We start from the raw sequence: 23,169 nt of genomic DNA, 5'->3' as shown, positions 1-23,169 counted from the left end.
TATTTGTCACATATTCATTACGGCATAGTGAAATTCTTTCTTTGCATATCCCAACTATGTTTTTCTTGGAAGTTTGGGTCAGTCATGATACAACATTCCTGGAGAAGAGAGGGTTAAGGGCCTTGCTAAAGGGCCCAATAGTGGCAGCAGTGAGACTTGAACCCTGGTCAACAGCCCAGCACCTTAACCACTTGTTCCACCACTGCGTGCAATGGCGAAGCTTTATTTTGGAAAACCACCTCCTTGAACATGGGGACCTGGGTGAGCGCTTGTGATCCGTCAATGGGGCGGGGTCATCTCTAAAGAGTCCTGTAGTGTGATTGGATGAATTTGTACCATTATATATCCCTAATGCTGCCAAAGAAAGCCCAAAACATAAATTGTAAAGATGTTTTAATTCAAAAACATGAGATTTTATAAGAAATCGTATATTATTTGGTTCAACTAGTATACCAAAATTCTATCTATCTGCTGTGTAAAAGAAAGAAGATCAAAGGGAATTAAGCACAAGATAGGTCGATCACACTCACTAAACCATCTCCAGGCTCTGTAAAGTTCAGTCTTCTGAGGTTTTTTTTTTTTTCAGTATCTGATGTGGATATGTCTGAGCCAGACACGCAGTATCGATGCTGGTTAGACACACAATATAATATCGTACCCACACGGGCATTGTATGTCCAGCTTAACCTCATATATAATGAATAATGATCAAATCCTAAGAGATATCATGTCGCAGGCTTTCAAGCTATCCCTGGTGTCTGTTTACATCGGGGAGCCCAAGAAACCCGCAATAACATCAGTAAGTAAGTGTTGTACATACATTAGTAGCTGCACTGATTCGATACTTAAAAAAAAAAACATTAATACTTTATTAGTCATTCAGCTCCGTGTAGCAATAATCCGAGCGAGACACACAAACCGAGGTAGGAAAATGCAAATAAATATGAAACATATGGACATGGTTTACACAAATGATGTATTAAATCAGGTATACAATTATAGACAAAAAATGCAAGCAAAGTAAACAAACTCTGCTACCATGGTAACACGTTTAGTTACATATACAGAGATAATTGTACGTGTAATCAAATACAGTTGTGCACTGAGCCACACCCACACATACACACACCCATACAAACACCCACACGCACACGCACACACACACACGCGCACACACACACACACACACACACACACACACACACACGCAGACACACATAGCCTTGGCTCACCTCTGGCTACAACAATGTGTTTCCATAGTGCTTGAAAATCCGGAGGTGAGCAGCGTCTGCACAAATTCCACACAAAGAGACACAGAGCAAGAGAGAGGAAGAGAATATATTGGGAGGGGTAGACAGATGAGAGAGGAATGCTAATGAAGAGAGAGGACAGAGACGATGGGAAAAGGAGGAGAAAGGAAGAGAAAGCAAAGGAAGGAAGGATAGAGAGAAAGAGAGAAGAGTTCAGACTGACGAAGGGCTTTCGGGACTCTGAGCTGCATGGAAAGCAAGCACCAGGTGTCTGTGTGTGTGTGTGTGTGTGTGTGTGTGTGTGTGTGTGTGTGTGTGTGTGTGTGTGTGTGTGTGTGTGTGTGTGTGTGTGTGTGTGTGCGCGTGTGTGTGTGTGTGTGTGTGTGTGTGTGTGTGTGTGTGTGTGTGTGTGTGTGTGTGTGTGTGTGTGTGTGTGTGTGTGAGAGAGAGAGAGAGAGTGTGTGTACATACAAATGAGTGCACACACAGACACCACCAGCAGCAGCAGCAGGCATGTGTCCTTTCTGCTCAGGGTTATAACTCTCTTCTTGTACTTCCACTCTTTTATAGATATAGCTGGATGTCCTACATTAAAGCACTGGACACTATGGTGTTTTTTTATTGCCATTTTCTCATTTCAATGTCAAAAAACATTCGACCAAAGAGGTAACTCAGATACACACACACACACACACACACACACACACACACACACATACACACACAAACTGTCTTATGCTAATAGTCTGTACATATCAGTGTAGTCATAACAGTGTCCAGAATGATGGTGATAACGCTCACCAATAGTTACATTTCTTTCTATCTTTCTTTCTTTCTTTCTTTCTTTCTTTCTTTCTTTCTTTCTTTCTTTCTTTCTTTCTTTCATACACCTTTGAGCAAGGTGTGGTCGATGCAGCTTGAACGATTGAGCAGTTCAGCCTCAACATGCACTCCTTCTCCGTACTCTACAGCAGCAGCATTTTTCAACTCTGACACTGACTTTCAGGCGAAAATCCATTCTGTTCTTCATCATGGCACAAAACATGGCACCTGATTCGTTTTTTTTTTTCTTTTTCATTACCACTGGTGCAGGCAGTGACCTGCGAAGAGCAAAAGAATTGTACAAAAATGAAAAGGGGTTTGAAGGGGAATGAAAGTTATTATTGATAAAGTTATTATTCACTATATAAGTTTGGTTAGGTGATGCTTACTGTATAGAAGCTTTTATTATCACCACATATACATTACAGCACAGGAGAATACTTTTCTTCACATATAACAAAGGTTGGGGTCAGAGCACCTTTACCACTTGAGCCACCGCTGCCCCTCAACATGTGCAATTGAAACAACAAAAAAGTGACCTTTTGACTTTATGCATACAGTAAACATTATTACCATACAGCCATCATTCCCTTTATTCTGCCACCTTAATACAGGCTGGACCTCATGGGAACCTCATATCATTACCCTCTTATACCCCTTTTCCACCAAGGCAGTTTGAGTGCAGGTTCGGAGCCTAATTTAGAACCAGTTTTTTCTTTTTCGACACCCAATGCACCAGCTCTGAACCAGGAAAAGTGGTTCTTAAGTAGCACCAAAACGTTGCTAGGCTAGACTTAAGAACCGCTTGTGTCAGGAGCTGTGGGCAGGGCTAGTGTTAGCGTCTTTGATAATGTACCTTAAGTATACTAATGTTTAATACACTTTTAATTTACTGCAATATGATCGATTATCAGCACACAAGATAGTAGGTAGTTACATGCTAAGGCTAACGTTTTTCTGTGTTAATGATAAAATAACGTTATGTACTTTCTCGATTGCAACCTCTGTTTATACAGATTACACGGAGCTGCACGTACAGGTCGGATTCGCCGCGTTTCGATGCTAATGTAGGTTCACAAAGCCATGAGCATTAACAGTAAAGCAACATCCGCCATTGTTGATGTGTCTCGCCAATCAGATTGAGGCAGGTTGCTATTTGTGGTACAAGGTCTTGGTTATGATATCAGAATTGTTAATCTCAGTTGGGCAACGATAGTACACTTGAGCTTGTTGAAGGGGTTGTGAGAAGGTTATCAGCATGTTAGCTGAACCCTAAATACCACACAGTATTTAAATAAACAGAACAAATAAACAGACACATCTTCATCTCTTCAGTGAAAGGACCACAAGCTCTAAACGGCTGGTGATGTGAGGGCTTTACACATCATTCTACGCACCGAAGACAGAGCCTCAACCCAGAAAGCTTCCTCAAAGGGAAGTAGGTTGAACTCTTCTCCAATGCGACATAAAATTACTGTCAGAAACCTGGATGCACTGGCCTGCGATGGGTCTCGACATATATTGTACATATTTCTGCCTCAACATCTGCACAGAATTTAGAGATGTGATTACTGATGACCCGAATCCTTTTTATAACTCAATTGTATCCTGTAAGACCTTGGTTTTTCCTGCTGCTCTCAATCTATCTATTATCCTAAATAAATGGAAAGATTTGATTAAAATGAAGTTTCAGAGCTTGAGATGAAACATTCCAGAATGTGTTCCTGAATGCAAAAACCCAGTACGCTGTCCTTGTATACTGTAGACATATTGCACATCATCATGGTGGTGTGTCATAAATTTATACATTTGTTTCTGAAGCGAGGAAGGTGCCTTTGTCCACCAATCTCCCCCAAGACCTGGAGTCTCTTAAGACTCTTATTTTGAGGCTATACGGGCTTAGGGCTGGGCGATATGGCTGAAAACTGTATCACGATATCAGAGTTTCATATCAGTCGATATGGATAATTATTGATATTTTTTATGACCCTTTTAAAATAAGGACCAGGAGATAAATATATTACATTTAAACCTTTTTATTTTAAACTTAACCTTCCTCTGATCATAATCCCCTCAGTTATTAAGACAGAAATGTCAACAACCAAGAAAGTCACAATGTACACAACAGTTATCTGTTAACATTTAAGGTGCAAACTGAAAGAAAATGTAAGCTTGCTTCGCAACCTCTGTTTTCTTCCGACGAAAAATAAAAAATATCGGACGTTTAATCAAACACATTTTTTATTGATATCGATCACGTGTCTATCGCAATACATATCGTTATCGTTTTATCGCCCAGCCCTATATGGGCTAAAAAGGTGAAAGGATCTCTCTTAACCCTACAGAGCACAAATGGGAGAACTGTCCAGGCGCTCTTTGAATGGAAACTGCTTACAGGTGATCATCAGGTCCACTTTCGAGATACCACAAAGGGAAGGTATAACACCATGCCTCCTCTTCATGGGCATTACTTTAAGGCATGATGCTTCAGGAAGCATTTGCTGCTGATCTTCGTGAGTCATCGTTCGTCTTTTATTAGTTCTACAAGCTTAGCATTGCCCTTTGCTGTGGTGTAATTGTGGCAATGTTCTTCAAACTAATCAGTCTAATCCGTCTTAAGGTGGGTCGGATCCTCATGGCATTGTGTTAAAAGTTATCCTGGTGATTCATGCTCCCGGAGGTTAAGAGCACGTAACAGTGATTTTTAACACCAGAGAAACACCAGAGTTCTCTGCCATTGAGAACCAGCTCCACACCAGCAGGTCGAAGGTTCCAGTGAATAGTGGGTGTATGACCAGTATTTAAATCAAATACTAGATATGGTCATATTAAAGGTCCTAAAAGATATGCATACTGTATTTCTCACCTCTAGATTTAAGGAAACTCAGATACTAGTGATCCTGTCCCCTACATTTCTCTAGACCTGCCCTGTCCATCCTGATACCCAACTACTCCGTTTGGAATCTTAGCACTTGCGAAAGCACTCACTGTTGCAGAGGATGAACCACATGGGCAGCCTGGAGATACTTGAGATTACTTCAATTTTGCTAAGATGTGTTGAAACGGCGATCGCTACAGTATGATGGCTTTAGGACTGCAATTGCAACAAAACAATTTTTCACTCAAGTCTCCATCAGTGAACAAAACTGACTTTATGTTAAAAGCTGAACGAATCACCTGGTTAAAAAAAAAACTTTTTAGACCCTATAGTTATAGACATGAATTATCTCTAATCACACTATCCAGTGGCACAGAGATGAGGATGGGTTCTGTTTTCAGTCTGGTTCCTCTTAAGGTTTCTTCCATATATTACCCTAAAGGAGTTTTTTTCCTTTCCATTGACCTCTTTGGTTCGCTCATTCAGGATCATTTCATAAATGTAAAGTTTCTATCCACAATGTATATATTTCTGTAAAGCTGCTTCATGACAATGTCCATTGTTAAATGTGCTATACAAATAAAGCTGAATTGAATAGATAGTTTTCAGGAAGACTTTAGTCATCTATTCGTATTTTGAGATAGTGGCCACATGTCAGGACTCAGCCCGGACTTCGGCCATGTGCTTTTTGTTTATGTTCCTCGTCACGTGTCTGCCCTGCCTTTGACTGCTAATCCTTTTTTTGTTGATTTCTCTGTTCCGTGGAGGAGGATTTTTTCCCCCGCCCTCCCTCCCCTTTTCCTGGTTCCCGAGAGGTGGGTCTGGCTGCAGTGCGTCGGGGGTTGCGCTCGGCCCCCCGCTCGGCTGTCGATGTCGCTCGGCCCCCCTGCTCGGCTGTGGACGTCGCTCAGCCCCCGTGCTCGGCTGTCGATGTCGCTCGGCCCCCCTGTTCGGCTGTGGACAACGCTCGGCCCCTCTGGTTACGTCGCCATGTGCATTGCTCCCCCCCCACCTGTCTCGCCGTGTGCCTTGCTCCCCCCCACCTGTCTCACCGTGTGCCTTGGTCCCTTCCACCTGTCTCGCTGTGTGCCTTGCTCCCCCCACCTGTCTCACCGTGTGCCTTGCTCCTCCCACCTGTCTCACCGTGTGCCTTGCTCCCCCCACCTGTCTCACCGTGTGCCTTGCTCCTCCCACCTGTCTCGCCGTGTGCCTTGCTCCCCCCACCTGTCTCGCCGTGTGCCTTGCTCCCCCCACCTGTCTCACCGTGTGCCTTGCTCCTCCTACCTGTCTTGCTGTGTGCCTTGCCCCCCCACCTGTCTCAACATGTGCCTTGCTCCTCCCACCTGTCTCAACATGTGCCTTGCTCCTCCCACCTGTTTCGCCATGTGCCTTGCTCCTCCCACCTGTCTCGCCGTGTGCCTTGCTCCCCCCACCTGTCTCGCCGTGTGCCTTGCTCCCCCCACCTGTCTCGCCGTGTGCCTTGCTCCCCCCACCTGTCTCACCATGTGCCTTGCTCCCCCCACCCTGTCGGTAGCCACGTGAGAGTTTGTGTTAATGTTTTGTGTTTCTTTTGCTATTATTTTGCTATCCTGCATCTGGGTCTGTTTTATCCCACGTTCATGACCCTCCATTCCTTCGATGTCAATATATCAGTCTACTATACATCTACATAATACATAACAAAGCATCAAAATGATAATTCCATGAATTTGTTTCAGAGATTCTAAGGAGAAAAGTGGTGAAGGAGATAGTTAGGCAGTGAGGTAGATTAGTGCCAGGTGTACTGACCTATATCTTACTTATGCCTATCTCTCTTTCATACAGTATGTACTGTACCACCATCTATCATTAAAACACAGCCAGTAAAACTTCAGCAGTTCAGACTGAACGCACTTCCTTCGATGTCTACTCTGCCTATTAAGACTTGATCTCTGAGGAATAATTACCTAATTATCCACTGCTTTTAGTGAATAAAAGAGAGAGAGAGACAAAAAAGAGGGAGAAGTACTTTGAGATCATATTATTTAATAGTGAGGTCAAACAAACAAGATTGTCTCATCTTACTTTTTCCAAGGGTACATTCTAGAAAATATGTCTGTGTCCTAAATGTAAAGTTTAGATTCTGAAGCAGGAATGTATCGAATCATGTTTAAATTAGACTAAATTTACATACAAAACATCTGATGTGCTTTTATGTGGATGATTTTGACAGACCGCGTCGATAAATCCTTCACTGTCCTTTGGCTTAGGGTTCAGGGTTAGACATAGGCTCATATGGTTAGACATAATCCTGGGCAACAAAGCCATAAAAGATAACTGCACGAAATTTCCAAGTGCACAGGTTTTCCAAATAAAATAGATATTGTGTGTACACCTATAGCAAAATACCATGAGCAACTCTATTTAGATATCCTGATCATCAGTACATCAGTGGAATCACAAATCCCTATCATCGATATTCCGAGAATACCACATTTGACTTTCAAAGCAATCTGGCTACCACCATATGCTTCTCTATTTCAGCCAACACATCGCTCCTGGTTGAGACGGCTACACCTAGGCTGTCCAACTCTGCTCCTGGAGAGCTAGTTTCATTAGCATCTGCTCGCTATTGGCAAAAAGTTATGATTTATCCCTAGACTGAAATCTAGCTTCAGCTTGTTAGAGATGGTTCCAACCTTTCAGCCTTAAATGCTTTCCACAAATAAAACATCCAAAGGTAGATTAAAAAGCACTTTACTTAAAAAAGCAACGGCGACAAGCATCGAGGAAGACATTCATAAAGTCTCCTCTCTGTACTATGACCCAGGTCGTAGGTCCGCACATCTATGTCCCTGTCGCTGGTTCACCGCTTGTCCTTTCTTGGACCACCAGGAACAGCAAACAAGACATGCATTTTCTCTCGTTTTCCTAAACAGCTCAGGCTTTAAGCAAAAAAAAACAAAACCAAAAACCAAAAGAAACAAAAAAAAGCATTAACTTGTACAATAACTTCCACACTACTCCTCTCTAACCTTATCTACATGAGCATGCAGTATATTTTTCACTGGGGACCACAAAGCAATTGGCTAAGTCACTTTGGATAAAGGTGTCTGCTATAAATGTAAATGTAATTGGTCTAAAAACAAAAACGTGTAAAACGCGAGGCTTTAGGGCCAAACACGGCCTGTTCCCTTGTTTCATTTGGACAAAAAACTAGGCATAGCGAGACTCTGAGTTCTGCCACACTACAGATTCAGAAACATGTCAGAGCCTTGAAAATGAATCAATATTGGATTCAAATTTTGGTACAGAAGAGTAGGAACAGACTGTATGAAGAACGGAAGTTGTTAGTGCAGATAATCCTGAGATAAAAATCTAAAAATAATGGTATCACCAAAGTTTAGAGGTTAGCATATCTGCCTCAGGGGGCACGGTGGCTTAGTGGTTAGCACATTTGCCTCACGCCTCCAGGGTTGGGGGTTCGATTCCCACCTATGCCTTGTGTGTGTGTGGAGTTTGCATGTTCTCCCCGTGCCTCGGGGGTTTGAGTGAATGAGAGTGTGTGTGCCCTGTGATGGGTTGGCACTCCGTCCAGGGTGTATCCTGCCTCGATGCCCGATGACGCCTGAGACGCCAGGCTCCCCGTGACCCGAGAAGTTTGCATAAGCGGTAGAAAATGAATGAATGAATATCTGCCTCAAAACTCCAGGGCTGTTCAGGGGTTGCTTCTAGGTCCTCTCCTAGTGCAAAGACATGTGTTGTAGGCTGACCGTCATCAAATTTTCCGTAGTGTGTGAATTTGTTCCTTGGGTTCCAGGTTTCCTGAGATTGTGTATAATAATAATAGGTACTGGATAGATAGATATTTGCCTTTAGGATTCTTAACATAGAAGAGTTCAAGAACTAACGGCACTGTGTTAAGTGAATACAATGATCCGAATATGTTGAAAAATCTGCGAAGAAAAATGCACATTTGAGGGGAATTCCTTGACTTTTCGGACACCTCGGACTTTCACAATGTTAATTGATAGAACAGAGAATGTGTTAAAATTTTAAAACCTTAGCTAATGGCACTTCTGGGGCTTACAGAAATGCTGATGTGTCCTAGACAGAATGACAGTTTGACACCTGCCCTCTATAAAGTAAACTGTAGCTATGGATAGTCTCTAAAATAGTAATAGCCCTAAATAACTCTTACTCTCCACAGATGGGGATGGACACATTTGGGAACAATCTGTCCAATCTGTATCAATCTTATAGCCTGTAAAGTCTGGCACACTTTCACCAAAGGTGGCATATATGACAGAGATTTAATGTGTGTAGTCCTGAGACGTTTTATCTCTTAAAGCTAAAATATACACCTGACAAAGGACAATCTCCTGATGGATCTGAAAGATGAGACAATATCTGTGATCTTTGGGACTTGGTTGATAAGTGGACTCAGCTCAGGTTGAAATGAGGCTCAAGTTCATAGCAGAACCTTTCGAACGAGCTTGTGTGTGTGTGTGTGTGTGTTATGGTAGTACAGGGAACTCAGCTATGTGGACTAATTGCACAGGGAGCTCTGGACCACAGTGGTGGAAAAGAAGGGGCCCATAAACACAATACGAGGCTTCATTTCCTCAGTCGTAGCTTTCTTTCTTCCACATATGAGGATATTGACTCATAAGCTACAGTACAGCAGCTCCTTATCTTCTCCTTGGTACATTGGAAATTCACTAAACACCAAAGGTTAATGTTGTCCGAGAGCAAGATATCCGGTTCGACTTATTCTTTCGTACCATCTTACAGACTATCTATATGTGTGGCAAAAGGAACCCACTGTGTATTACGCTTGTGTGTGGCTTAATTACATCGATGATGACACTTCGATGATGATGGATATGTTTAGCAAAAAAATACCCCTTGGCGATACAGCTTACTAAAACTCAATTAGAGGATCTGAACATACACCACGTGTCGGTTCAAAGTCGGAAATCGCGAAGCGAGACAACGTCGTTGTTTTTAACCAACTGCAGCTTATAACGTATGTGACGAAGTTGCATTTTCAACAGAAGGCTCATTATGTGCCTGGATGGATCGCTTGGCTGTAGTAAATCAATGCATCCCAGTCGACTTCAATTCAAATAAATACAAATGGCACTTGTTCTTGAAAGCTTGCAATAAATATCAGTTGTCAGGAGTCTGTAAAGGTCAGCAACAAACTCTATCGCAAAACACTCCCTTATATTTAATTAATCCAGTGCAATCAATTATAATGGCAAAAAAAAAATTCTCACCAAGTCAGCGAGTCAGTTACTTCACAGCAATTATCTTCATTAAAATTTCCACCTCTTGCAATAAACCGTTTCTTTTTTTAAATCACACATATTTTATTCAAATGTTTCTTAGAGCACTTAGCATTGACACACTTGACACGCTTGAAATCAATCTGCCATTAATGCTTTTAACAACTGTTCCTTGTTCCTGTATCTCTGTATTTAGTTTGGTGTTTTTTCCTGTTTGGCTTCTTTTTTTAGCGATTCTACACAGCCCTGCTAAAATGGTATGTTTTTGTGATGTAAATAATATTAAACCAAGATAAATCATCAATAACCCGCTTGCGTAAATTTGAACGCTTATTTATAATTGGGGACGTGTTCGTAATGAACCGATTACATTCAATGTCATGCTTAAAAATCCTTCAAATTAATTTACCGCCAATAAATATCAGCTATTCCAAAAGTAGGGGGGACACGGTGGCTTAGTGGTTAGCACGTTCGCCTCACATCTTCAGGGTTGGGGTTCAATTCCCGCACACACACCTTGTGTGTGTGGAGTTTGCATGTTCTCCCCGTGCCTCAGGGGTTTCCTCCGGGTACTCCTGTTTCCTCCCCCGGTCCAAAGACATGCATGGTAGGTTGATTGGCATCTCTGGAAAATTGTCCGTAGTGTGTGAGTGTGTGATTGAATGAGAGTGTGTGTGTGCCCTGTGATGGGTTGGCACTCCGTCCAGGGTGTATCCTGCCTCGATGCCCGATGACGCCTGAGATAGACACAGGCTCCCCGTGACCCGAGAAGTATGGATTAGCAGTAGAAAATAAATGAATGAATGAATGAATGAATGAATGAATGAATGAATGAATGAATGAATATTCCAAAAGGAATGTTTGATGCAAAGAAAGGTGGCATGTGGTAACATAGTGGTTAAGGTGTTGGACCATTGATTAGAAAATCATGACTTCAAGTCCCAGATCTACCAAGTGTCCACTGCTGGGCCCTTGCACAAAAGACCCTTAGACCTCAATCACTCAAAGGTAAAAGGTAAGTCGCTTTGGATGATGCCGTAAATGCAAAGAAAGAAAGAGACAAAAGATCATCACACCCATGGGGCAGCATGGTGGTGGTAGCATCATGCTTAAGACCCGCTTTTCTTCAGCCAGAACTGGAGTTGGGAATCATGAATAACTACAAATCGCAAACCTAAGCAGGGATGCCCAGACTTCCCTCTCCCCAGACACTTCCTCCAGCTCTTCCGGGGGAATACCGAGGCGTTCCCAGGCCAGCCGAGAGACATAGTCCCTCCAGCGTGTCGTGTCCTAGGTCTTTCCTGGGGGCCTCCTCCCGGCTGGACATCCCCGGAACACCTCCCCAGGGAGGCGTCCAGGAGGCATCCGGAACAGATGCCTGAGCCACCTCAGCTGACTCCTCTTGATGTGGAGGAGCAGCGGCTCTACTCTGAGCTCCTCCCGAGTGACCGAGCTCCTCACCCTATCTCTAAGGGAGTGCCCAGCCACCCTGCGGAGGAAACTCATTTCGGCCGCCTGTATCCGGGATCTTGTCCTTTCGTTCATGACCCAAAGCTCATGACCATAGGTGAGGGTAGGAACGTAGATCGACAGGTAAATAGAGAGCATATGGGGTGACCTGAAGCAGGCTGTGCACAAAAGAATATTATTGCTAAGTCAAGATGCCGCACTGAAAGGCTATTAGATTCAGTTTAGTTTAGGTGGATATATTCTGACAAATATTTCCATCACAAAAGTGTGCCATTTTGACAGGGATGTGTAGCCTTTCTGTTCATGTGCAGGAGGCACTTCAGGATCAGTCAGCAATCAGTCTATAAATTCAGAAAAGAAAAGCTATTCGCAGCTATTATTCCCCCACCTGTATTCTCTTTCAAAAATTCCGCCTTGTGCCACAATTATTCTTGCTTCTTGTGATAGTCGGCTAGACAAGAGCATCTGCTCGCTGAATGCCGTAGATGTAAGAGTAGACGTCGTTCTTATTCTTAAGCAGTCTGATAACTATTCAGAAGCCGGATTGTGGAAAACGGACATAAATATCAAACAAAAGAAAATTGTCCCAGTGTAGGTGGGAAACAAGTGTCTTTAAAGTGTCGCGGGTTGCTATGAATCCCGTCTGCCTCTTAGCCTAGCGCTGTTATTTCTCTCGTCTGCTTGTCTGTCTTCTCTTTCCGTGTTGCATCTCACATTTGTTTTGTTCCCACCGTTTTCAGTTCCATCATTAGAACCACTTCAAACAACCGTATCTAGATCGTGATAACAGCAGTGTGGGTGAAATAAACGATGTAGAGAATTAATTCATCAGGACCGCTTCTGAGATGAACCTTTTACGAACAACAAACCCTAATAATTAGAAACAACCATCAGCTAAACATCAAAACCTCCTGCTTAATATCATGTAGGCTCTCCTTGTGCCACCAAAATGGGTCTAACCCATCAAGGCCCATGGACTCAACAAGACCTCTGAAGGTGTGCTGTGGTATCTGGTAGCAGATCCTTTAAGTCTTGTAAGTTGTGGTGGGGAATCCACTAAGCTCTGATGCATGGTGAGTTCTGATACCTTTCTATCTGAGCCAGCTTTAGCTTGCGTAACAGGAGATCTTCTCTCCACACACATCAATGAGCCTTCGGAGGTCCGCACATCTATGTCCCTGTCGCTTGTCCTTTCTTGGACCACCAGGAACAGCAAACAAGACATGAATGTTTTGGACATGACCCAGCTTTCTAGATATCACAATTTATCCCTCGTCAAAGTCCCACAGATCCTTACACATGCTAATTTTTCCTGCTTCCAACACATCAGCTTCGAGAACTGACTGTTGACCGGCTGCCTAATGTATGACAGGTGCCATTATAATGAGATTATTAATGTTATTAATGTTTCACTACTCAGGAGTGAAATCTCAATTCAGAAAGAACCCATACACCGGACGCTGTATGTCAAATGCTGCCTACATGTTGGAGTAAGTCCAGTGATAATGTTTTTTTTTGCTGGTTAAAACATCATTCTCTGAGGTCAAGTGATCCAAATGTGGCTAATTAATTGAAATACTTAGTAGCGATAGGACTAGTTACAATAGGATTAGTTAGTTCTGGTCTCGAGATCCCAGGCAGTGGTCTAAAACAAAATATCTATAGAATTCATGCGTCCAATAAAACTATTAGCGCTAATTCTACTTTTCTTTATAGGGAATAAAAGCAAAGGCTTGACTGAGATGGTTTTGGGTGCTTTCTTGTCTTGGTCTCAACCCCTTAAGACTTAGACTTAAGTCTTGACTTGATCTCGGCTAATTCTGGCCTTGGAGTTGCCAGAGTTTTGTTCAGCCTTGTCAGTTAGATAAATAAAATAAAAAACTTGCCATGAAACATTCCCTCTATTAAAGATTGTAATGTAAAAATCTACTTGCTTTGGCTGATCTTAAAAAAAGAAAGAGAAAAAAAATTAACACTTCAAAAAAAAAATTGAAGAAGATAACAATATTAAACTAACAGTCGGGTCTCCAAATGTTAACTGGTACTGCCTGAATATTCTCAAGCTTATGACTGAGAAATCGCATGCTGGGTAAAGACGGCGGCGTTCTGAACGGTGTAGTTCTCAAAACAAGATTCCAATTTCAATGATATAAGTACAAAATTGTGTCCTACTGATTATTGATTGTCAGGTCTTAAACGACAGAAGGATGTCTTACAGCAGGGGTTTCAAACTCAGATTCACAGTGGGCCAAAATATAAAACTGAGATAAAGTCCAAGGGCCAAACTGAATATTTATTGAAAAATTAACTGCAATTGATCTGTAATGTTCAACCTTTTTCATATGGAAACATATTTAGTTTTGCTTAAACACAGGATTTGGAACAACCAGAGCTTGATATTACAAACACATAAGAAAGTAAATTTGAAATAAAAGACACATCAGTGGTGTTCATTTCACAAACTTTGACCATACACTTTTTGACAAACTCTCCCTCATTAAAGGGCCGGGCAGATTTTGCCATCTCTGCTGCCACAACGCCAGCCTATACAGCAGCTTCACTTTTTGATTTAGCTTTCATGAACATAGTTCTGCCGGGAAACCAGACTTTTTTTCATCTCCTCGGCCTTCTGGAGCTTCTGCTTTACGTCCAGGTCCTTATACTTCTCATAATGTTTCGTTTCATAGTGTCTTCTTATGTTATATTCTTTCGTTACAGACACGTTAGCTCCGAACACAAGACAAACAGGTCTGTTCTTTATATTCGTGAACAGATAATCTGCCCCCCCACCTGTCTTGCAAGCTTCTATTGACCATCTTTCATTTGGCCATTTTTGTGAATGGTGGAATTAACTTCCCCGATGTGACTGTAGCATGTTTGTTAATGACTGTCAACAGAGAATGAGGTGCACTTGCTGTTCGTGACTATGCGTCAATACAGTGGCAAGGCATTCTGGGATTTGTAGTATTAGCGGAGCATGCGGCTAGCCTGCTGTAATGCACATTTGATATGATCCCGCGTGCCCAATATAATTTGCCTGAGTTTGACACCCCTGTCTTAAATGAAAGATTTTTTAAATAAAAGAAATTAAGAACTGAACAACAATAAATTACAGAATAAAAAGAGGCTTTTCGAACGGGAAATTCAAACGTTGAAGGAAATTAATATTTGGATTGTTCAGTATCTCGTTTGGTTTGGCTTCCCACTGTGCAGATAAATAATAACAAATAATATAATACAATAAAATAATAATAACAAAACAAATAATAAGAAATAAATAAATTAATTAATTAATAAATTAATAAATAAATATGATGATTGAAACCTTTTCATTTACTGATGAAAAATACAGCTACAGAAAAAATCTATTTTAAATAATAAATAATAATTTTACCCATACATATGTGACACTCGATTAATATCCTTTCTGCACTTCTACGGCTCTGGCTCAGATTAGCTGCTCACGTCTACAAAAACCGCTGCCTCGAAAAATAAAACACTGTTCGGCTCACTTCTTGCCGTCTGGTCGTTTCAGAGCTGAATCGCTTCTAAAATGAAAAACAACAGAATGATTTTTATTGTCGTTGCACAACAGTATGTAGGAATGAAATCTAAGACCCAATTATCTGGAAGTGTCCTGAGACCGTCTCGCTCAGACGAGCAGTTATTCGTATGATTTCTGTGATTTCACTAACGAACCGCACCATAGAGGAAACTTAACGCTGAATATGAATATGCCAGGGTTTAAATGTCATTATTAAGACGTCTAGAATGTAGGATTTGTAACCGTATGACTTTAGAATGCCGCAATGTACCGTTTTACAGAAGAGCACTTAACATCCCACTGTCTCTGATGAATCATCATCTAACCTGTCTGGAGACCGCATTTCACACCGGACCATAATGCCTCTGACCATCACTATATAAAGACTCATGACGAATTAGAGTTGGCAGAAACGATGCGGTGCTCGGGGCCCGCGGTGCCGCTTTCTCTGTTGGTCAGTCATATTTGCATATAAACTACATTTTTCAAAAGCTTTGAGTCGCCAGTGTTTACTGCAAAGTTCCTGCGGCGAAGAACTGACACGCATTAATTTCATACGAGTCTTTCTCAGACAGCTTAAAAAATGGACTGTTTCTGTTTTAAAACTATTCATGCGTGTCTGTTTGTGAAGGTCAGAATTAAGGAGCTCTTTCTGACCTGGGAATCAAAATAAATCCCATTTATTTGAATAAGAATGTGTCTCAAAAATATTCCTATCATGTGTAAAGGTTTGATATCTTTTTTCTAACCCTTTGGCTAGACTGGAGAATAAAAATCTTTTATTCTTGAACCCTTTGAAGTATTTTAACCTTCACATCATCTAGGAATGTAGACCGCTATGGAGGAAATATTTACATGTTTACATTCATTTATTCATTCATTTTCTACCGCTTATCCGAACGTCTCGGGTCACGGGGCGCCTGTGTCTATCTCAGGCGTCATTGGGCATCGAGGCAGGATACACCCTGGACGGAGTGCCAACCCATCGCAGGGCACACACACACTCTCTCATTCACTCACACACACACACACACACACTACGGACAATTTTCCAGAGATGCCAATCAACCTACCATGCATGTCTTTGGACCGGGGGAGGAAACCGGAGTACCCAGAGGAAACCCCCGAGGCACGGGGAGAACATGCAAACTCCACACACACAACCCTGGAGGTGTGAGGCAAACGTGCCTAACCACTAACCCACCGTGCCCCCCTACATGTTTACATGGTACACGTAATGTCAAATTTCAGCTAAAAGGAACAGTGTATAACTGTGTATAATGTATGTAATAATACACCATATGGTCAAATGTACATGGACACCTGGCCTTCAACCCCATGTGGTTCTTCCCCAAACCTACTAAATCAGATTTGTAGATGCCAAGGTGTTAAAGTTGGACTGGAAGAACTCAAGCATCCTGCACAGAACCCTTACTAGAACTCAACCCCACTAAACATTTCGTATTTGGAATAACCTTTCCAGACATATCTCTTAACCAGACAAACACATAACATATCCCATAACCTTGTGCTCCAGTACATCTGATCACACAAACATTAACATCTAGTGCTTGCTAATATTACTGTATGAACAGCAGCTACGCTAATTCCTCTATACTTGCTTCTACCCATCCCGAGGCATCCAGAGATTGTTCCAGCTCCAGTTGTGTTCCGCTTCATGAAGGTTTCCGACATTCTAAGAGAAGATGCCGACTCCATGTGGTCTTTCAGGACAACAACCTCCTCATCAATACACAATTATCAGACTGTATCCGACTGTAGAAAGGACATTATTCATAATATCACTCTCTGGTGTTTATAACAGTTTATATTCACACCCTACAGTGTCACCCAAATGAGGATGAGGTTCCATTTTGGAGTCTGGTTCCTCTCAAGGTTTCTTCCTCTTCCATCTAAGGGAGTTGTTCCTCACCACAGTCGCCTCAGACTTGTTTAATAGAGATCAATACAAAAACATTTAAATATAAGTCTAATATTAATCTTGAATTTTGTCTAACATGAATTCTTTAATGGACAATATCCATTTTTAAAATAAATAAAATTGGATTGAATCGAACAGACCCCAGACCCCAGACCCCAGACCTCCTCGCTCTTACAACATTAGTGTCTAAACTCACTGATGCTCTTGTAGCTGAATGAACATTAATCCCCACAATTACACTCCGACATCTAGTGGAAAGCATTTCTAGAAAACCTGGAAACAGCAAATAGTGAACTACACTACATGTGGCGTGATGGTCAGGTGTGCACATGCTTTTGGGTGTACAGTGTATGTGTTTCAGGAGATACTGGGGCAGTTCCTTGTGGTTTATTCGTGTATCACTGTTTTGTTCCATCGTGGGCGCTGCCGTGCCCTTTCCTAATGTGTTTTCCCTTGATGTGCTGCTCTATATGTGCCTTGTTTATTGTCAGTCATTACGTCGATATATATGTTGACGTTGTCGACATAACGCTGTGTGTGAGCCATGAAGCTGGATGTTGTGTTGTCCACGTCATCTGTCAGGGTTTAGATGTGTTACTGTACTACTGTAAGCATGCAGCACATAGGCCACATCCGTCCACAAACTATCTTTAAAGGTGGGGTCTCCGATATTTGAGAAATGCTTCTGAAAACTGCGTTAGGCCAGCAAACAAAACAAAAATCAAAACAAACGTGTAGCCAATGAGCAGAAAGGGGCGGGTCTTGTCAATATGGGCGGAGAGAGTGTTCAGTGCGCATGTGTGCATGTTCGCATATTCACAGGTTGGAGTTTCCCGAGTCAATAACTCCTGAGCTAAACACAAAACGCGGTTGTAGCTGCCTCTCTACATTACTACGATAGAAAAGAGGTGTTATTTGTGTAGTAACAGCGTTTAGCTCAGGAGTTATTGACTCGGGAAACTCCAACCTGTGAATATGTGGCCGACTTCCTGCTCCTTCAGTTCTCTCCAGCGCTGGAAAGCTGATCCTATATTAACACGTCCTACTTCTTGCCTTATCGTAAGTCTTTCTTCTCTTTCTTTCTTTGTTTTTATCCTCCATGTCGATGTTAAAACCGCTTTCTGCTAATGTCACACATGCACACCGAACACTCTCTCCGCCCATATTGACAAGACCCGCCCCTTTCTCCTCATTGGCTACACTTTTGGTTTGATTTTTGTTTAGACTGTCGTCCCGACTCAGTTTTCTGAAGCATTTCTCAAATATCGGAGACCCCACCTTTAATAAAGATTTCTTTCTTTATTAGAAAGCTCACTGGAAAGGGATTTGATCCAATCCCTCTGCACACACTGCAAGTTATTTATTTAAACATGCTTTATTAAGCAGTCTAAAGACTGTAACAGTCATCATACTCTAAGTCTTATTAAAGACCCAAATGTTCACAGACTCAACCTCCTCAAGCAGCTACGAGCTGCCAAGTAAAAAGTCAAAAGAATCAAGAAAACAGTTCTCACAAGACCTTAAACCGAGAAGACTGACTGACCTTTTACAGAGCTGCAGAAAAAAAAAACTCAACATATTTGAGGAAACCATTACAGTGAAAAACCGTAATATAGAAATGGAAGAAACCTAGACACAAAGGGCAAAGATGGTGACTGTAGTCCAAAAGTTACATCAATATTTACGTGAGGAAATCACCTGCTACAGGAAATCGAGCAGACAGTTGGCTTTAAGCCTGGAACCGAAAAATACTGCAGACTGAAGAAAGAGATTAAGGTTTATTTTTCATTGATGTCAACTGTAATAGATGATTAATTGATTAATAGACGAATAATTGGGCTAGTTAGTGATTAATTAGCAATTAGCGTAGACTCTTATTATCCATCCGTTTTCAAAATAGCGCTTGTCCTGAGAGACGAGAAAGTCCTTTTTTCACGTTCGGAAAAGAAATGCTTCCATCTTTCCTTTTTTAATAAGCATTAGTATCTGTAAAGCACTGAAGGAAGGTAAGACGGTGAGACTGACCGCTGCTGTTACGGCTCTTCCGGTTGGCTTTTCCCCCCAACAGCATCTTCAGGCTGTTTCTAAACATGACTCCGGTGGCTGGTAGGATCTAGTAAAATACCTACACAAATAGAAGAAAGAGGAGAGGAGAGAGAAGTAAATAAGCATTATTACAGTAGGTCATTAAAATAACAACAATGCTTTATTCTTTAGTAAATGTTCTCTTGTTGATGCCCAGTGTGTAAATCATACACAGCTGCACATCAATCACATCATCGAGAGCTGTAACCATCTATTGCTCTCGAGGACCTTTACGGCATTTGACCGACTTTCGTACAGTTTATCATTCATACAAGGAGTATAAGCTGAAGGAGAAGAAGCTTGGTGGTCTTGGGATTTGAACTCACAACCATCCAAGCAGTAGCCCTTTGGTCAGGTTTGTACTCGGTTAAGTGTTTAAGGCTCTGGAATGTTGCTTAGAAGGTCAGGGTTCAAGCACCAGCAATGACCCCAGAAGCTACTGGGCCTTCAAACATGTCCCCTGCTCCAGGTGTGTTGAACTCTGATCCCCGACCTCCAAAGCTGGGATATGTAAAGAATTTGACTACGCCTTAATAGATGCGTGACACAATAAAGGCTTTTTCTTCAATATTATTCCAGCACCCATATCACCATATGTGGATGTGGTAACCTAGTCACTAGGTCACAACTGATCAGAAGGTCATGTGTTTGAATCTCAGTCTAGAAAGATACAGTAGTTAAGGTCTCTCTCTTACTCTCTTATCTACAAATGTACTTACATTACTTTGTTTGAGTCTCATTCATTTTCTAAATGCTTTAATTATTCGAAAGAAAAAAAAAGTCCACTAGATTGGGATAACCTCCAGATCCATCGCAAACCCTGACCAGGATAAAGTGGTTGAGTTCCATTCCTGTATCATACTTTTACTCACTAATCCTCCATATCAAGAGGATAGCATCATGACATCATCATGAAGCTTGCTCTAGCTAGCCAATCTGTCCTTGAGAAATAATGAAACACACAAATAAACGTTATGAAACATTAACCAAATAGCATTATTTTAATGATTACATTTATTTTATGTAAAAGTGACAGTCACTCCATCATCTATCAAATCGTCCTTGATTTAAAGAAGTCGAGTGAGACATTTTGTCTGTTATTCATATTTCCAGAGACAAATTTCTCTCTCTCTCTCTCTCTCTCTCTCTCTCTCTCTCTCTCTCTCTCTCTCTCTCTCTCTCTCTCTCTCTTTTACACACACACACACACACACATACACACAAACACATATAAGGTTGATGACTTTTTCAACAGAGTATTTCAGGAGAGAGAAATTGTTCACAAGACTCGACGAGCTGCTCTAGCTAGTGCCCCAGTCCAATTACAGCCACATGTGTCCTCTCGTAACGCGAGTGTGTTTTTTTTTCTTTCTTCTCCCTCCTAAAACTTTCTTTTGCTCTTTAATTGGCTCATCAGCGAAGACACTGGAGGTATGATTATTAACCCCGCTCCTCGGCTGTCAACACTTTCTATGCCTTGCTGAACGCCAAACTGAGCAACTACGCGTTTAAAACAAATTTGCACTCCTCTTAGAAGCCATTAGAGCTCAGAGCACAACAATGTGATTAGTGGCTGCGGAAAGGAGCAAAAACAACATTTACATACAGTAACAGGGTTTTTGAAGAGATGGAGTGGGAGAGCAGAGGACTGTTGTGGCTGTCATTGTAGGGCCTTCAAGCACTCAGAGGTGTCAAATGAGCTGCAGAACACGACGGGGCAATTTGTAATAAGTTAGAAAGTTCCGGTTTGGAAAAAAAAAAAAACAGTGAGGAGAAGAGAGCACAAAGCGAAGAAACTACCGAAAATACGTAGAGTGTCGCTGAAAGAATAAAATAAATACCACGCGAGTCATTCTCCTTGAAGCATCACTCGTCCCTCCGGCGAGAACATCACTAAATAATCCCTAAAACAAACACATGCCCAAAACGTGCGCACTTTATCAGCAACGAGTGAAAAGACTTGAATTCTGAATCATTAAGCAATGATTACAGTCGTGGAAAGTCCGCGCTCTCTCGACCCACCCTCACTTAAAGCGATCGGTTAATTACATCAGCTGTTACAATCATCAGTACCAACATCTCAGACGAATGAATCGGCTGCTTTTCAAACCCATTTACAGCGCTATTTTCCTCCGAGTGGATTTTATGGCTTTTAGGGTTGCACTCACAAATGTTAAACCAACTTGGGCAAGTGCCAAATTATATCAACAACCAATCCATTTACATTTACGTTTACGGCTGTTGGCAGACGCTTGATATCCAGAGCGACGTACAGAAGTGCTTTGAAGTCTCGGCGTGATAAATCCACCCTGATATCGGTTCACTGGGTCACGGTCTAAACAATGGGCTGAGGACATAATGATGTCTAAAACAATGTGTTGAGTGAAAATTAATTACAAACTGCTACTACTTACATACAAGGCTCTAAATGGTTTAGCTCCTATGTATCTAACCGGTCTACAACTCTTCGTTCACGCTCTTTGAGATCACTAAACTAACTAAATGTGGTACAGCGTTTTTGGATTTAGCTCTATAGCTCTATATAGCCATAGTGTTCGGGGCTCAGACTCACTCTCTCAGTTTAAATGTAGACTAAAGACATATCTCTTTAGCCGGAAAAACACATAAGACATCCCATAACCTTGTGCTCCAGTACTGTACATCTGATCACACAAACATTATCATCTGGTGCTTGCTAATATTATAAACAGCAGCTACGCTAATTCCTCTCTAGTTGCTTCTCTTTTTCTACCCATCCCGAGGCATCCAGAGATTGTACCAGCTCCAGTTGTGTTCCGCTTCATGAAGATTTCGGACCTTCGGTGAGAAGATACCAAATCCATGTGGTCTTTGAGGACAACGACCTCCTCATCAATACACAATTATCAGACTGTATCTGACTGTAGAAAGGGCATTATTCATAATATCACTCTCTGGCGTTTATTACAGTTTATAATCACACCCTACATTGTCACCCAGATGAGGATGAGATTCACTTTTGAGTCTGGTTCCTCTGAAGGTCTCTTCCTCTTCCATCTAAGGGAGTTTTTCCTCACCACAGTCGCCTCAGTCACCTCAGACTCGCTAAGCTATAAAATGATAAGTAAATCATACCATTCGATTATTAAAGGCTGAACAGGAAATAAACACATACAATGAGCAGAAACTTCCACAATGCCTGCATACAGCTTCAATGTTAGAGAGCTGACACTCTTTTGCAAGGTTTTTGATGCACTGGCACAGTTGGGGCAATAGGTTTAGTACTTTATGTTGAATTATGTTAATGTAAACACTTCTTGGTTAAGTGTAGCACCAGGGTCTTTGAGGAACGTTCTTGGTTGAGTTGATAATAAAATCCTCTTGACTTGACGTACATTTATGAGACACTCTTATCCAGAGTGACTTACAACGGAGCATTGAGGGCCTTGCTCAGGGGCCCAGTAGTGGCAGTTTCTGACCAGTAGCCCAACACCTTAACCACTGAGCTACCACATCCCACTAGAAAGGGAGTACTGCAATTACATCATCAGAAACACCAGGCACTGCTGGGATTTGAACCCAGGGTCTCCTGTTTACAAGACAGGCACTTTAACCAACTAAGCCACAGCGCAACACGTAGGCTAGCAGTAGTAGAAGTAGTGTTGCTGACGTAGTGCTAACTTGCTGGTTGCTGTTGTATTTTCATGATTCCTGTGAGAAGTTATCAGATGTGATACGCTGATGTCAGCGGAGAACTTTACTAATACAATAACAGCTGCATTTAGTAGAAGGGGGAAAAAAAAGGAGATGAAGTAGAAGTGATAACAGTCAGACTTGGAAGTTGTACAGCAAGTTTCCTCATCCTTAGTTCATTCATTCATTCATTTTCTACCGCTTATTCGAACTTCTCAGGTCACGGGGAGCCTGTG

General features: G+C 41.8%; 1 protein-coding gene and 1 non-coding gene across 9 annotated transcripts in view; both read right to left on the bottom strand.

Moving 5' to 3' along the window:
• tanc2b (tetratricopeptide repeat, ankyrin repeat and coiled-coil containing 2b) overlaps positions 1-23,169 on the bottom strand; it is a 158,016-nt gene that overhangs the window by 95,926 nt on the left and 38,921 nt on the right. For 6 of the 8 annotated variants that reach the window (XM_047817196.1, XM_047817195.1, XM_047817197.1 and 3 more), the window contains one exon: positions 19,202-19,301. The exons of 1 other annotated variant lie outside the window; for it this stretch is intronic. In XM_047817196.1, coding sequence (XP_047673152.1) covers positions 19,202-19,268 — 67 coding nt within the window. In that variant the 5' untranslated portion in view covers positions 19,269-19,301. Of the gene's footprint in view, positions 1-1,232; positions 1,513-19,201; positions 19,302-23,169 lie in introns of those variants that run through there. One more of the 8 variants, XM_047817200.1, reaches the window with a different exon arrangement.
• trnat-ugu lies at positions 22,799-22,872 on the bottom strand. The gene has a single exon. It is a non-coding gene; the product is annotated as a tRNA-Thr (tRNA).

Source organism: Tachysurus fulvidraco, chromosome 8 (genome assembly GCF_022655615.1).
Source record: "Tachysurus fulvidraco isolate hzauxx_2018 chromosome 8, HZAU_PFXX_2.0, whole genome shotgun sequence".
NCBI classification, from domain to species: Eukaryota; Metazoa; Chordata; class Actinopteri; order Siluriformes; family Bagridae; genus Tachysurus; species Tachysurus fulvidraco.
The sequence above is the reverse complement of the archived record's forward strand: the minus strand, read 5'-3'. Positions and strand labels throughout refer to the sequence as shown.